General features: G+C 39.3%; 1 protein-coding gene across 3 annotated transcripts in view; it reads right to left on the reverse strand.

Annotated features, from left to right (window-relative positions):
* The window catches only part of ntrk3b (neurotrophic tyrosine kinase, receptor, type 3b), a 273222-nt gene that overhangs the window by 114204 nt on the left and 142481 nt on the right, over positions 1-16537 (reverse strand). The window contains exons 8-11 of one of the 3 annotated variants that reach the window (XM_008404813.3): positions 11531-11830; positions 11036-11050; positions 7894-7943; positions 4763-4856 (exon numbers count right to left, since the gene is read on the reverse strand). In XM_008404813.3, coding sequence (XP_008403035.1) covers positions 4763-4856; positions 7894-7943; positions 11036-11050; positions 11531-11830 — 459 coding nt within the window. Of the gene's footprint in view, positions 1-4753; positions 4857-7893; positions 7944-11035; positions 11051-11530; positions 11831-16537 lie in introns of all 3 variants that reach the window. The other 2 variants (XM_008404812.3, XM_008404814.3) reach the window with 2 other exon arrangements.

Below are 16537 nucleotides of genomic sequence, written 5' to 3' on the forward strand. Positions count from 1 at the left end.
GCAAAAAGAAAAAAAAAAGTGGCTTGTTCTTAGATGGCTTAGATGACTCACGCTTCAAGGTGCTGCTTCTCCCTGCATCATGAAAACTATTCATTACCTTGAACAAGGCAGCAAAGTCCCAACTACCTTAGAGAAACAGATTCATCAGGAAGCCAAAAATGATGGCTGAGGATGCTCAGATACCCTTTGATAAAAGGGTATCAAAGCTCAATGCTTTCTTTTTGTTTTTTCTTAGATATCCATCATGTTATAATGTCATTCCCTCATCAAAAAGATACTTATGTAGTTGCCTTCATCCTTTCATACATGTTTGAGAAAGCCTTTAATCTCCCATGACAACCATTCAGCAGGGCAAAACGCCTGGTGGGACCTAGCTCCGCCTTCAAGGACTAAGATCCACCTCAAGTTTCTGAGCTTCCGCATTACAGTAAAAAGGTTAGAGACAGTCAGGGACCAAACGGTACAAAACGGAGAACACAGGTGTTGAATTTAAAAAAGTGGGGTTTTATTTACCCCAAAGTGTGAGCAATGATTAACATAACAATTAGACAAGAGGTCAACGCAAAATACTAAACTCAAAGACATAACTGACCTAAGACAGATTGACCTAACCTGAAATGACAGATAAGGGCATTTAAATACTGGCTAAGCTATGATGCTACATGCTCACATGGGGCAACAGGACGCCCGAGATGCCAAACAGAGTTAAATGCACGACAACAACAACTTAAAGCATTTTTGTAACAACTAAAGATAACAGTTATTTTGTTGTGCTATAAAATGGCACCATGTACCTAGAAAATACATAACACTGCCCCTTTAACATACCTTATAAAGAAGTGCTGGTTGTGGTTTAAGAAAAAGGCTTACACTGCCATTTAAAGAAAAAAATCCTATAGTACTCAGAGGTTCCCAGATAAAGTCTGGACTATCCATGGGACAAAGCTGTGTTCAGAGGACTGATGCTGCCCCGTTGCAAAGTGCTGCTGGCCGTTGCTCTGAGAATTCCCACATGCTAGGAGGGCTGCTGCAGATGTGAAGCAGTACATCACCTTCGATTTAGATAGCAAGTATAACAAAATAAATAAATAAGTAAAGCCGCGCAGTAACACCGATTCCTGACAGTCTGAGTTTTACAGCCAGATTCATATTGATTCTCTGAAGCTGCGTAGACTAGATGCTGAACTAAATCACACACACACACACATGCACACGCACGCATACACACAGCGACTCACAGCCGTGGGTGGATGTAAATAAACTCCTCTGCTGTGCAAAATCCAGTTACATGAGCTGAATAAAGGTACTTGAATAAAAGAGAAATGACAAAGTTAGGGTGCAGCGGGCGCATCATTAGCAAGCAGATCTCATTTACGAAAACGCCAAGTCTCAGCGCCTTCAATCAGCTGCTCAAGTCGTGTGTGTGTGTGTGTGTGTGTGTGTGTGTGTGTGTGTGTGTGTGTGTGTGTGTGTGTGTGTGTGTGTGTGTGTGTGTGTGTGGGTGTGTGTGTGTGTGTGTGTGTGTGTGTGTGCGTGTGTGTGTGTGATCGCTTCTTTGTCACTGTTGCTTGCTGATGTATGTGTCTTCTTCCTCCTTCTGATTTGGGGTTCATTTTGTTTTAAATAATGCAAAGTTTTCACTTTGCATTTATGTTTCAGCCACAAATTTCAATGGTTTTTTATTGGGTGTTTGTGTGATAGACCAACACAACGCAGTGAATAATGTAGATCAAAAATGATCAATTTTTTTTAAAATAAATATCTGAAAAGTGTGACTTGCATTAGTATTCAGCCCCGTCTTGTCAATAATGTGTGAAATTAGCTGGAGGTTTGGATATTTTCAGGTGTTCATCTCAGAGGATGATATTTTTCCTTATTATTCTTTGCAAGGTAGCTCAAGCTCTGTTAGACTGGATGTAGAGAATTGGGTAACATCAATCTGCAAGCCTCTCTCATTTAAAGTTACATCTAGACTTTGACTAGACCATTCTAACATAAAAAATGCTTTTATCTAAATCATTCTATTGTAACTCTGGCTATATATTTACGGTGACGGTGAAGTCTCAAACTTTTTGCTTCTTCTCTTCGTCACCTTTCATTTAGCGTTGAACGGCTTCACATCTCATTAGTTTAAACAATATATAACTTCATAAAAAACACTCTGAAGACTAATGAAAACTATCTGAAATAGCAATGCAGTTGTTTTATTCAATTTTTTTTAATTAGCATTATTAGATCGCTAGATGGAAGGCCATGTGTTGGTAAGTTTGTAGACTGATACTCTTTCCATTGTTAAATAATAAACTATGTTAAAAGCTTAGGATGTTATTTAATAACCTTACCCTGCTTCAAACTTAGACAGTTTGCAGCATCAGATTGTATCTAGGGGTAACAGAGTTCAATGCATTAAAATCAGATTTGTATTTAAAAAAAGAAAAAGTTTTGAAAAGCATTTAAAAGTTCACAGAGTATTAAGGCTTTTGCTCCATGTTTGCTAACACAGCTAAAAAAATTAATGTGACACAACAAACAGCGTGTGAAACCTCATTAAGGCTTGTCCTTGATTAGAGCCGGCTTTAGGCCTTTGCATTAATTGCCACCCTTCAAAATATTACAGCAGAGATGTTTACTGAGGTAAATAATCTTTAATCCTCTAAAATAGGTAATTAACAGGTGGCAGTCGCTCTTCTGGTTCGGCGCCGTACTTTATGCATTTAATGAAGAAGAGGGGATGTCTGAGGGTCAGAGTGCCGTGTTAATATTCATCAGCATTTTTGTTTGAAGGAGCAAGAAGACGGCAGAAATGACGACGCACTTAAAGCGACGACCGAACAAGAGAGTTGGTTACGTTAAAGCTAATATACAGCGACATACAAACGGAGCTGCTCGTCAAATCAAACGCAGCCGCTTGCTGTCGACTCTTCTTCTCAGTCTGATGAGAAATGAACCAACAGGAACTGAACTCCCATCTCTCCTCTGCCCCTGATCCACTCCTAGATCAGACCAACAACAGCCATTTCCGTCTGTCAAAACACCAACAGCCAGGAGATAAGCAACATCAGGAGCCGGCCTGAAGCGGAAACTCGACGTGATCGACAGAGCAAAGTACACCCAGCGTTTCCGGAAGCATCAGAAGCGGAAAAGAGCCGAGTAAATTAGCTGCTGACCGGAATCAAATGATCCTGTGCTTGATGAAAATTCAACAACAAAAAAAAAAGCGTCATGTTTAGGTCAGTGAATGTGCTATACATAAGCGCCATCAAGTCGCAGCAATAATACTAACACTCTTTACTTGCAAATACTGTGACTAAGTGAAAATTAAACGTTACCCATTTTAGTATTTTTTTCCTTTTACAAAGTTGAAGAAAGCACAGTAATGATTTTTTATTCTGATTGCAAGAGATCAAGTACGAGAGAGTTGTGACTACAGCACAAATTCTGTTTTAACCTTTTAAGTTTTCAATCTCTGTCTGTCATATGTTTTCAAAACCATTTCAAAGGTCTCATGTATGGAAAAACTGTTTAAGTACCTAACTGCTAACATAGGATGACATTAGCAATTAGAAAGGACAGCTCTCGCTGTCATTTATTTTAATGTTAAAGCTACAGTACATAACTTTTACAAAAATATGTTTTTCTTCCATATTTGCTAAAACTGTCACCATGTTGTGACTAAATGTTATGAGACACATTATCTGTGAAAAGATTAAGCTCCTCCACCTTCTCCCTGAGCTGTTACTGCCATCTGAAGAAATGCTCCGCTCCTGGTTAAAAACAACCAATCAGAGTCAGGAGGAGGGTCTTAGTGCTGTCAATCGTCCTCATGTACTCACTGCTCAATGTGGTAATGGTGGAGAAACAACTCACCATTTCAGGAAAACTGTTTATCCACTGTGGTTGGTGAACATGCTAACAAGCTTTAGCATTTGTGGCAGGCTATGTTGTGGTGAACCAGCTCAAGCGAAGCAGAAGAAGGGAGTGAAGTGGATGTGAGAACGACAGTGATTGACAGCGCAAAGACCCTCCTGCTGGTTCTGATTGGTTGATTCTGACTGAGTGGTGTATTTCTGCAGTTAGTACTTAGAGCTCGATTTTTTTTTTCTACAGATTTCTTATTCTGTCATGACGATAATTTTAACAAATATGTAAAAACCATGTTCCATAAAAGTTACATACTGCAGCTTTTAAATGCTTTTTTTGAGCCATAATGGCAGAAAGTCTATAAAAACAATGTGAACACTTCCCTTATGCATTCTTTTAACACAGTGGGAAGGGGGAACATCTGTATCCGTTTTACAAAAACCAAAGGCATAAAACTGATCAGTGCATCTCTACTTAGAAGCCGTGTTCATGTAAGACACCAGAAACACAAAATGAAAGAACTGAGCAATCGCTTTGCATGTCCTCTCCAGAAAAATTTTGTTATTTCACTTTGTGTACAAGCAAAAAAAAGAAAAAAAAGGCAAGAAAAATCTACCTAATACACTTCCTTCCGACTGCAGGAAAACATCATTTTGTCCCAAATGACTCCATGCAGGGAATATAGCTGAAATGAAGTATCGGCTTATTTAACCTGCACTAAAACGTGGGACTGCTTCAGTCGTCACTCGTGAACGATTTTCAGCTCAGCAAGGCCTGGGAAGATTTACAAGCGGAATTGATTCCACACCGAGACGCATCAGCCAGAAAGGCAAAGCAACAGAAGCGGCTTTTTGGGCTTCTCTCCCTCGTCCAGCTAGCTGCTCGGACTCACCTTTCATACCGAATTTGGAGCGTCGGCCGTACTTGTTGATGAGAACAAAAAGGACGAGGAGGAGGACGCAAGCGAAGCCCGCCAGACCCACAGCAATGGTAACCTAGGAGGGATGAGACGAGAGCAATCAGGGAAATGGGTCTAATCAAATCAGGGTGAAATAAGGTGATTTCTGCTTTGATTAACATCGCACCAGGTAAACGGTCTTTATGTCCAGAATCAAACCTGGTGGGCAGAACGGGGTTCAGATTGAACACTGCTTTCATCTGCTGAACAAGCTCTGGATGGTTTGATTTAATTACGATTCCTACAACTTGTTACTCTGTGTTTCAATGAGACTGCCTTTGTATGAAAGGTTGCAGCTTTTTATAATATACATTTCTGTCTTTCACATTTAATTAAAGCCTCTCTTGTTTAATGTCATAGCTGTACTCTGAAAAGCATGTTTGAAAATGATATTAAAATATATCTGTATTTCTAGAATAGAAATTAAGCATTTGTAAAAGTAGGGAAAGCAATACGGTGTAGAACATATTTTTTTTCTTTATATTCACTCATAGTTGTGGCTTATTGGCTCTGATGACAGAGCTAAGCTATCTTTTGAATGTGTTTTCCTGTTTTTTTTTTGTAGGAAAAACTGCAGTGAAAATAGTAGCTGCTCATACAAATTTCAGCCATTTTTGCTTCTTGACAAACAAGCATTTCAGATCTTTAGATAAAGTTTAATGTCAGACATTAAACTTTGGTAGCCAGAGTGAATTCACTTAGGTTATGAATTCGTTTAGGTAGAGAAACCAAGATGCAAAATACATAAGTCCCTCCTGTTAAATCATGAATTAGAGCAAAAAAAATTAAAATAAAAATAAAAACATCAAATGTGCCAAAACGACTCTGAAAAAGAAGTCAAAGCAAATATTCCTCCACAGTAATATAAAAAATCTATTACCAGTTTCCTCAAACACTCGATGGCAGTTGCTGCCAAATGTGGCACAATCAGTAGATAGTTGTTGTTGTTTTTTCTCCTTACAAAGTTAAATAATCATTTGAAAACTGCTTTTTGTATTTAATTTGGTTCTCTTTGTCAGGTGCTACAATTTATTTGATGATCTAAAAGTTGTGTGAAAAAAGCCAAGACGAAATCTGGATTGTACATTTCTCACCATGGTTTGCCAAAGCCTTTCAAAATGGTGGTGGACAGAAATTGATGTGTGACTACCAAAATTATGTGAGTCGACAAAACATCACTTTGGTAGCCAGAGTAGAGCGAGACAAATAAACGCCACTCATTTATAGTTGGTATGGTACCACTGGTATGATATGGTATATGGCATCACCATGGTATTTAAATAACAGCAATCACTCATTGCCTCATATTTTATGTGTTAATCTTTGGTCCACATCACCATGGTGATCATGTGGAGCAAGGAATGTGATGGTGGGAAAACTTTGATGAAATGTTTTGATTTAATATTGAACTTGGCTTATAAAGCTTTTTGTCATTGAAAGACCTTTACGTCTCGTCCTGACTCAACAGCAGAAACAAAATAAAGCTTTTTTTCCCATCATGCTCTTTTCATAGATCACAACCTTTGCGTGGAAAGTGACGTACGCCTGTTTCAGGAGCGAACCCCAGAACTTTTAGATATTTTCTGTTTTGTTTTATAATACAACACTTTCTAATGTTACAACGAGAAAACAAATGTTCTGTTTTGTTTCCAGTATGACATCTTGAAATTACGTTTCCCTCACCGGCATTATATAAACTCCTTCCTTGTCTAGACTCTGAAAACAGCTTTTATCAGTTTTTTTTTTAACGCCTGTCATTTTTCCCCTCTATAATTTTACTAAAAGGCTTCAAAAAATAACCGTCTGTGTTAACAGGTGCTGCAGCCGTGACACATTACACTTCAGTGTTGTAAATGGTACCGTGGCAATTTTTCTCAGCAGGGAAGTGGTCATAGCAGGAGAAACACATGTTTAATTAATAACTCCACAGTGGCTCACTTCCATCAGGTATGAGAGGATGGTATGCCAATGACCGGTATGCAGTCTGCCCATGAAAGTAGAACTGTCACAGAAGACTGACAGCAGCCATTACGAATGTTATTAATTACACCTGTGCAGTTCCTGCTCTCATATGTCAAAATGTCTGCCATTTATAAGTCTATTAAGAGCCCATTAAAGGTTAGCTATCTACCGGGGCACATTGGAAAGAGAAAAATATGAGAAAATACAGGAAATATGGAGCTGTTTAATAATGCATTACGCTGTGGCAGATTTATGTGCCGTACACAGACATTTTTGGGTCTTGATGAACAAACTGATGGTTGTTCACGGAGGAAGATCAAACACCCAGGACACACGCGGGTACGCCGAAACAATGAAATGAATTGTGATTAATCGACTGCTTCAATATTCGTCAGCTAATTTAGCAATCGATTAATCGTTAAATAGATGAGTAGGGAGACTCAAAAAAGGTAATTTGCTAAAAGAAAGACACACTCAGAGGAGTAACTAAGCCAAGACTGAACAAAAAATAAATAAGTTTTGCATTCAATAAATAAATTCTTCTTTGTAAATATCCAAAAGGTGATTATTATTTTACCATTGTGCTAAACAGATCAGTCCTAAATTGCACTGATGTAGAAGTATTGTTTTTAGATGAATCCTGTGCTACAAATGATTAAATGTCTAAAGGAATGGAATGTTATTGCATTTTAGGCAATAAAATTTAGATTTTCTTGTTTAAAAAAAGAACTGAATTATTTATTTGCATTTCTTGTGGATTTTGAAATAATATAAAATAGGTTTAAGTGGTTAAATTATTATTTTTTAATCAAATTAATCGATTAATCGTCAGAACAATTGGAAATGTAATGCTTCAAATAATCAGCTAAAATCATTATTTGTGGCTCTTCTTGGTTTACGCTGTTTGTTACCATCTGCATTATTCAGCAGTGCTTTGTTGAATAATGTGTGCAAACTTTTCAGTGTTCAAGCCAAAAATGTCAAAGCAAACTCAGAGAAAAATAAATCAAAATTAGGGAATATTTGCAGAAAATGAAAGCTTCTCTCCACCGAGATCGTGAGTTTTTTTTTTTACCAGCCGTTTCAACCATGTTTTTAAAGAGAAAACTCACCCCAAACGTATCTTCTTCTGGTCGCCCTGTTTCATCCTCAGGGATCCCACCTGCAACACAGAAGCACAACAAAAGGCATCAGAGACTCAGGGAGGGAAGAAAACCTCTTATGACATTGGTTTGCTCCTTTGTTGCAAATGCATACAATAGCTGGAGACAACTGGAGACACTTTTATTCATTTTAGCCCAAGCCGAGCTGTACTGTGTCATAAACCACCGTCTATACAGCTGACCAATGAATTAAATTAATAATGATACGGACACAGGTTAATGCCCAACCTAAAAGCTCAGAATTACAAAGAAATGACATTAAGGTATTTTTTTTATTATGCAGATATGTCGGTTTACTCATACAGTATAGAGAGTTGCAAAACTATTCATACCCTTTGAACTCAATCACAGTATTTTGAGGTAGTTTTTCACATTTACAGACTGACACTATTGCCCTTTTTTTCTCAAAATAGAATAAGATTGTTTTATCTGTGAATAATGTCTCAGGTTGTTGATTGGACTTGTCTCTGGACTTTAAAAGGGTTTTTCTAATATATAAATATGCTTTATTCTAAATCATTAACTTTAGGCAATAAAGTTCATGATTAGCAGAACGTTTAGGACAACGTTCTGCTAGAACGAATGTTAAACTCATTTTCATTCTGGTCCATATCAAGATCAAGGGCCAATTGTATATGAATGTATTGATAAAACCTGGTAAACTGTTAAAATATTAACATTCGATGAGTGATTATTAAAGTTTCAAAATATTAAACATCTGTTCACATAGCTGCTTTGATTTGATTGACAAAGTGATATTGGCACGTACAACAGTTTTTTGAATATTCTATCTGGAGATAGGATGCATTTCATTGTTTTCTATTTAGAATGATGAACTGTTTTGTGTTTGGTCCATCATATTAGTGCTCTGTAAAATACACTGAGGTTTGTAGCTTAGAGTGTGAAAGAGGTCAGGGGCTTTGATGCTTTTACGAGGCTCTGCACAATCCAGCAAGCCCACAAAGTGTGTTAAAATGCACATAAATTAATAACTTTAAATATAACCAAACATATCAAAACATTGCTGCACCCAGACTCAGGCTTCAAAGCAAATATTTTATGAACATATCATAACAGCTGCACAATCACATGCGCGTACTTGAGCAACTAAGACACAGAAAAACAAAGGCAGAGTTCATGTAGAAGTAAACATTTATAAAAAGAGCCGTAGAAGGAAGCTGATGCCGGCATGCCAAATGTTACATCAGGTGAAATAAAACTGGCCAAAAGACACAGAGACTGTAACAAACAAATATTACATGAAAAGCCAAGAGTTTGACAAAATTTTAACCTAATGGACTTAAACTAAGTGGCATAAATTTTACAGGCATTAGGCTTGATGCTCAACAAATACAGCTAAAAATTACAGATTTTGGCAAAAAAAAAAAGAGAAAAATACTTTCTAATGTATAATGATATCAAACCGTAAAAAGAACAGAACTTTTGGGACCTGCGGCCAGGGCTTTACAGAGTAATTGCGGGGAAAATAATGGCTGGCTGCCACTGGCCCAGGCATGAGCACCTACACAGCACTGAAGTGTGTGTATATGTGTGTGTGTGTTTGCCACCACTAACCCCGAGTCCCTCCCTCTCGGCTATGATCCCCGTCTTCTCTCCTCCCTCTGCGCTCCTCTCTGCCCAGCAGTGTTAGCATCACTCAGCCTGTCAGTAGTCTACCCTCTGTCACTGAGCGCTCCTCACACGCAGCAGTACGAGTTGGTGCATGAGTGCCAGCATGAGGCCACAGCACCGCCTCGTGCAGCTGGGCCCTGCAAGTCCATTCGTCTCCATCACTGGTCACACAGCAGTATCATAACCGGCTGGTACCAACGGCTTCATATAGATGAGGGAGGAAACCCAACGAAGGTCAAAGATTGGATTAGCCCATTTTGTTTGAGCTGCCAAAACCATCTAGAAGACAACCAAAAACAACCTGTTCTGGAAAATGTATGATCTTGGCAGCTATTGCCCGATATAATCAAAGGAATTTTGGTAACACTGTTATGCAACACAACTTCAGTAGTTCATGCTGTCACAACCAAAGAGAGGCCTTTTTCAATGAACACGCTGTAGTCGTATAACTAAGGTAAACAATTAGGGGAATACTAAATTATATTTAAAAAAATTGTATTCAAAAAACCACTGAAATCAATGCGACAGCTAAATTTGAAGTGCTTCTGTTCAAAACAGATCATCTTGAAATTGGTGGTGGAATCTGATTAAAATTTTAATCACGTTAATTGCAGGATCTGCAATCAATCACATTTCAATCAAAAACTACATAGTCAAAATTAGCAACATTTTCAATTCCAAAACTGTTTACTGATAAATTGTTGAGTAAACAGACATATGAGCTCAACAACAAAGATATTTATTAATTTTTAATCTGTTAATTAGGTTATTCAACCATCAGATTTGTGCACAGTGTCGTTACACCCATTGAGCTTTCAACTGTTTCAGGAAAGTCTTTGAAAAAAAATCCTTTACAAACATGGACTGTGGAAGCTAACGTTAGCATGTGCTGCTGCAACAGGTTTAGAATTAAGATAAAATTTTAGGCTAGAATAGCTTTGCTGACAGGCTAACTCCTTTAGCACGACTTTTACAGAGCAGTCTTTTCCAATTTCCCATCAGAATTGTTTTTTTAAAGCAAGTATTAACCCATAATGTGCCAAAAGAAGCAGCGTTGCTATCCATCGTTATTGTTTGCAGATGTGTGTCAGGTTTACAGCGCACCAGAAGCACAATGCAAAGGTTCTGATTGGAAGAACAGGAGGAGGAAAAAAAAGTGGTTGTCAAAACGAACTAAATCATTGCCCCCACACAGCGCTTAGTTCATACAAAGAGGATTTATTCTACTTGGCAAAGTAGATCAAAGGTCATTGCTAAGAACTACTTTATGGAGGAGCACAAAGTGAACAAATTTCTCCATGGTTACCATCATGAAAGCGTTAGTCAAACGGTGTCTGTGTGTGCGCGCCTCTCTGTATGTGTGTGGGCAAACCAGCATATAACAAGGAGTAACAAATGGGAAGGAAAAGACAGAAAAAGTAAAACCCAACAAGGTTGCATTGAAAATAGAAACACTCACCTATTTCCACTGAGCCTGTAAAAGAAGAGACAGAGAATGTCACGCTACGTCAATAAACTGACAGGTTTCGCCCCGGAATGCTGACCATGGGGAGAAATTTGCCAGACTTTGTGGGTTTCCTTTCCTCCCGGTCTGTGAACTCAGTGTGAACTGCAAGTGAACAACCTACCTGACTGAACCTGAATGAACCAGGGCAGTAGGGATTAGCTGCACAGCTTGCATGCTCTGTTGGAACGTTTTACTGTAAAACCAAATCCTCCAATATGTTCTGGAGCCATTATATAAAACCTGGAAAAGTCCAAATTGGAAAGTTCACCAAAGGCCTAGTTGAAAAGTCAGAAGTTGAACATGATCGCTTAAGGTGGAATCAAAAAATGTTTTTTTTGGATGATACTTCTTCTGCTCCACCTTGGGTTCACTTTCTATCAAACCTGGGGGACTGAACCTTGGTTAAACTGCATTTTGAGTACAGAAAAAAAAAAGTCATCCACTCACCGATTTCTGTCTCGTCGTTGAGGAAGTGACCGTATACCGTCTTCGTGACTGTTCCCAAATGATTGCTGGCCTCCAAAGTGTAGTTGCCGTTATTGAGGTGGGTCGGGTTTTTAAACAACAGACAACCCTCCAAGTAGTCCTGGTAGGTATCCTTGTCGGTCCAGATAAAGTCATTCTCCTTGATCTCCGTCTGCTTGTGGAACCAGCGCAGTTTGGGGTACGGGTAACCGCGAACTGTGAATTCGATGCAGGTGTCATGGCGTTTCTCCGGCTCAGCCAGCCTCAAGATCACTGGTGGAACTGCAGAAAGGAAGGAAGAGGTTGAAAACGCATGAGAATGTTTGATGCTGAATCTCTAGACTGTTCTGGAAAATGCATGATCATGTTATAGATAGAAGTTTTAGCATAAAGAAACCTGCATTGGTCAAGAATGTTCTACAACCTTTGGACTGGAAAAAAAAAATCCTGTCCTAAAATCTCTGTTTCTGTTTTCTGAAATGCAGCCGCACATCTTTGAATCCACACCACCACCAAGCTGAGAGGCAATTTATCTCTGTAATACTATCAGCTACTCTTGGTGAACAATTCATCCATTGATTCGTCTTTGCAGTGAGTCACTCTTGCTGTTTCATTATCAAAAGGAAATATTTGGCAGTTGGTATTACCTGGCGTGTCTCTGCATTTTTGTCCTTTATTCTACCCCCTTCCATCACATCTATCCAGTCATAATAGAGCACTGATTTTAGTAGACTCTAGCTGAGTCTTGCTGTTGCCTTGTGTGAGGAATATGCTGCCCAAAGAAAAAAGAAGAAGAAGAAGAAGAAAAAAAGTGCTGCTGTGCTGCTGGCAGAACCCACGCAGCCCCCTGATACTGCATCAAAGCGTTTTTATAGTACGGTCATTCCAGTTGGAAATTCATACACAAACCCCCGCCCAAAAAAAAACGCAACAGAAAAAGTTGAAGGATGGCTAATTTCATAATCATCTGTTTAGCTATCTTAAAAGCCCTCCAAAAATGTTAAACACTAATTAAAAAACTGCGGTAGGAGTTATCCTCCAAATATCCATATTTTCACAAAAAAAAAAGTGTGTTGATGTTTCAGTTAACAGATCAGAGTGGTTTCAGTTTGGGCCAGAATGCTAAGCAACACTGTTCAACTGAAAACACAGATTCCTTTTAGGATCAGGAGAAGAGTTTGTCAACGAAAGAAAGTCTGAAGCAGGGGTCAGCAAATTCCAGTGAAGTGACACTGTCCCTGCTCCAACACACCTGCATCCAAAGACTTGATTGCCTCCTTGGCATGTGAGGACGTTTTCAAAGCCTGATCATTAACCTTTCATTTAAATCAGGTGTGGTGGACAGGAATGCATCCAAACATCACAAGACGGTGAAACTAGACGAGTGGAGTAGCAGACCCCTGGTCTGGAGCAAGGAGCAAGACTCTTCCGGTGCTCGTTATTGTCGAGAGTTGTCACATGGCAAGTGACACATCGCAGCATGGACGGGTGTGCTTTCAGTTTAAAACCCACAGCTGACGGGTTGGCCAGAGTAACATTACAGAACAGTACACCTGGGAGCCATAAATAGTGCTGACCCTTTCATAAGATGACATTTGTGGCACTGTCACTACCTCCATCAGCAGATCTGAGCAGCAACACTGTGGCTAGTTCATTTTGACTCCTATGGCACTACTGTTTTTCTGGAGATTTCACAAAGTCTCAGCTTGAGGTCTTCGTAAACAGGGTTAAATATATATACTCTTTCCTTTTGGATGTTTTGTATTTCTGTGCAAGGTAAGATAAATGGGACAAACATCACACTGCTCCACGGGACCAACACAACATCTGCTACTGGTTGGAAAGCCATAAGAGATCTCCAATTAAGCTAATCCAGGATACATACAGACACAATGAACCACCTGAGCATCTTCTGATGCAAAATGAGCCTTAAATACCAAATACCTGTTCTATTACAATGTCTGGGATTCTCATATTTTTATAAAGGTTGAACCCTACCCTTCACAGAGAAGTTTGACTCCTAGGAGTCAGATTCAGTATCAGATTATCCACACCATGCATTCTACATCTTGTCAATCTCTAACATTTTATACAGTTTATTGCCTGCGTTGTGTTAAGAACCCCGTTGGTTGTTCAGAAAACACCATGCAAAGCAGCTGCATAGCACAGCGATGTACATTAGCGCAAATTTCCAATCCTGAAACATTAAACCAGAGCGTGGCTACTTCAAATTTTGACATAAATTCAAATCTGTGACAAACCCAAATCAATAACCCAAATCAAATCTGTGACAAACCCGAACCAATAAGGATATGCAGAAAATTAGACTGAGCATGAGGCAGATAACGGTATCAAACTTTCATGTTTGGCATGATAATGTTTCATGCCAAACATTTAAAACTAACAATCCTCCAATACACCAATACCTTACGGTACCTACTAAAGTAGTTACTCTTATGTTGTGTCTACATTCTGCCATGACAGCTCAAATGTTCCACTTGTGGAACTAATAAAGGATTGTCTCATCTTATCTCAGTTCACTTAACAGACCAGAGAAAGTGTCAAACCCACTAGAGTTTATTAACATAGTGTTGCCCCTACCCCACTTGCTGCTGAATGTCCGCATAAGGTTCTATGACTATTACTATTCATAAGGACGAAGCTATTGGGCAAGCTGAGAATAGACAGATGGCTACCTGAGCAGATAACCTGACTAACCCGGTTATTTCTGGTGTTAGTCTATAAAAACATATTGCCAAAAAATATATACATCTTAAACTTCTTAGACTAAATATTCATCAAATAAATACAGGGAGAATCTCTGTTTTGGTGACTGGAGTGGAAGCTGTCATTTCATAAATTTGTCTGGTGACAGACAAAATCACAATGAAGTCATTCAACTTATCTAAACGCAAAGGCTTGCAAATGTGTGAGTGGGCTGGTGTGGGGGCGTGTGCAGCGCTGTGATTTTCAGAGAGGGAAGAAAAAAAGATTGGGGAAAAAAACAGAAAACAAGGAGTGAAGACATGGTGTATGTCGAGTTGAACAGAGCAAAGACAAGGAGAAAGCAGAGATGGGAGAAAAAAAAATTATTCTCCTCTTGATAGACAGTTAGGGAACGAGCCATTACCCCTCAGCAGGGATGTCAGATGGGTCTTAGTCAATATAATTCAAGTCATTATTACCCGGCATGATTGTCCATGTGACCATGGTGTGAGCGCGGCGTCCACATACTGATCACATGAATGACAAGCTTTGAAAACTACATGTCCCTGATCAGGGCGGGCTGATGACAAAGCCAGTCATGCCTCGGTATTTAGGGCAGACACTGGTTTATTTTAAATGCCGTTTTCATGCCTGGTTGAAAAATGCAGTCCGGGACTGGCAGAGACAGTGGTGGCAGCAATAGAGAACTGACAAGATTCAAAATAAGTATTGAGTACTTCAATGTTTTTCTTATCAGAAATATTTCTATCAGGCCTTTTGAGGTGAATTCACATAATATGTTGGTACAAAATCCCTTGTAGGAGATGCAGTTATACAAGCAAACAAGGAAATCAACACAAATTGATTTTAAATCGAGTTACTGTATGAATAAAGGGTTATCTCATCTCAGTTGAAGAAGAAAAAAAACAACTATGAAGGAAAAAGCCAAGCAAAGACCTCAACCAAAAAAAAAAACAAAAAAAGCATTCCAGCAGTATTTGCAAATGCTAATATTGCAATAGTGCCAAATATTAAAGGCTCGTTTAGCCTCAATTGATAGCTTAGTAAAAAAACAACAACAAAATGTTCCCATTCTCTGACTCAAGCAGATGGATTCAAGTATCTTTCCATTCATGAGTGATGGTAGGGTGGACCGGGAGATGGACGGCCAGATTGGGGCTTTGTCTGTTGCAATGTGGGCACTGCTCTGATATGTCTTGTTAAAGAGCAGACTGAGGGGAAAAAAGTAAAATCTCGAATTACAATCTCAGATATGGATCAGGATAGAAAGCTTCCTGATGAGATTCCTGATGCAAGGAACTGAAATGAGCTTCCTTCATGGGGAGACTGGCATGGAGCTCCATCATTGGCAAGTTACTTAGAGCAGAGCTGCTGCTCCACCGCTTCAAAAAGAGTCAGTGAAGGTGGTTCAGGTATCGTGATCGAGACGCAACCAGGGTGATTCCCTTTGGAGGACTTTCAGGAACATCCCACTGGAGGGTGACTCTGTATCAGACCCAGAACTCGTTAAGGGGACTAATGACATACCTCTGGATCCCCAAGACTAGAGAGCACTGCTTGCTAGAGCAACTTTTGTTTCCTGAGAGCTGGAATATGTTCCCTCTGTGACCTTGTCTCAGAGACGCAAAAGACAATGAATGGGTTGATGCTGTTGAGTACTTATTCGTATGCCATTAAATTCTTTGACTCATTTGTGTTTATATTAGGCTGTGAATGATGGCGTATGCAGTTAATCTTAAATGTTTAATGGGTTAATATAACATAACATAATGCAGATTAATTCAATGACATTTTGACCTAAGCCCTCTCTTCCACAGAGGATTACCCAGTTCACAGCAGCGTCTTACGGGCTTGACACATGGGGAAACGATAAAAGGTGTCAGATTTACCCCACTTGGGCTGAACACAATACTCAGGAAGCGAAACAGCAACAAAAGTTGACAATATTTCAACTTTGTGTTGATCGTCTGCATTTCCAAGCTTGAAATTTTACAAATGAATTTCGCCGGACGCTTGGCTGGAGAAGGACAATCAATTGTCACCCCCATCCCAAGATCCAGAGGAAATGAACAGCGAGGGAGTGACGTCGCCCCCTGTGTGTCGATCACATTACACGGCCTTGTACTGCGGTCAACGACGCAGAATCACAAACGGGAGTGCAGGGATGAGTTAGTCAAAGTGGTGGCAAATTTCACTTTAACAAAGTTAGTTTGTACAAAACCAACAAAGTATGTACATATTGCGACAATGAGTTATCCCTCC

Source organism: Poecilia reticulata, chromosome 3 (genome assembly GCF_904066995.2).
Source record: "Poecilia reticulata chromosome 3, P_reticulata-male-v2, whole genome shotgun sequence".
NCBI classification, from domain to species: Eukaryota; Metazoa; Chordata; class Actinopteri; order Cyprinodontiformes; family Poeciliidae; genus Poecilia; species Poecilia reticulata.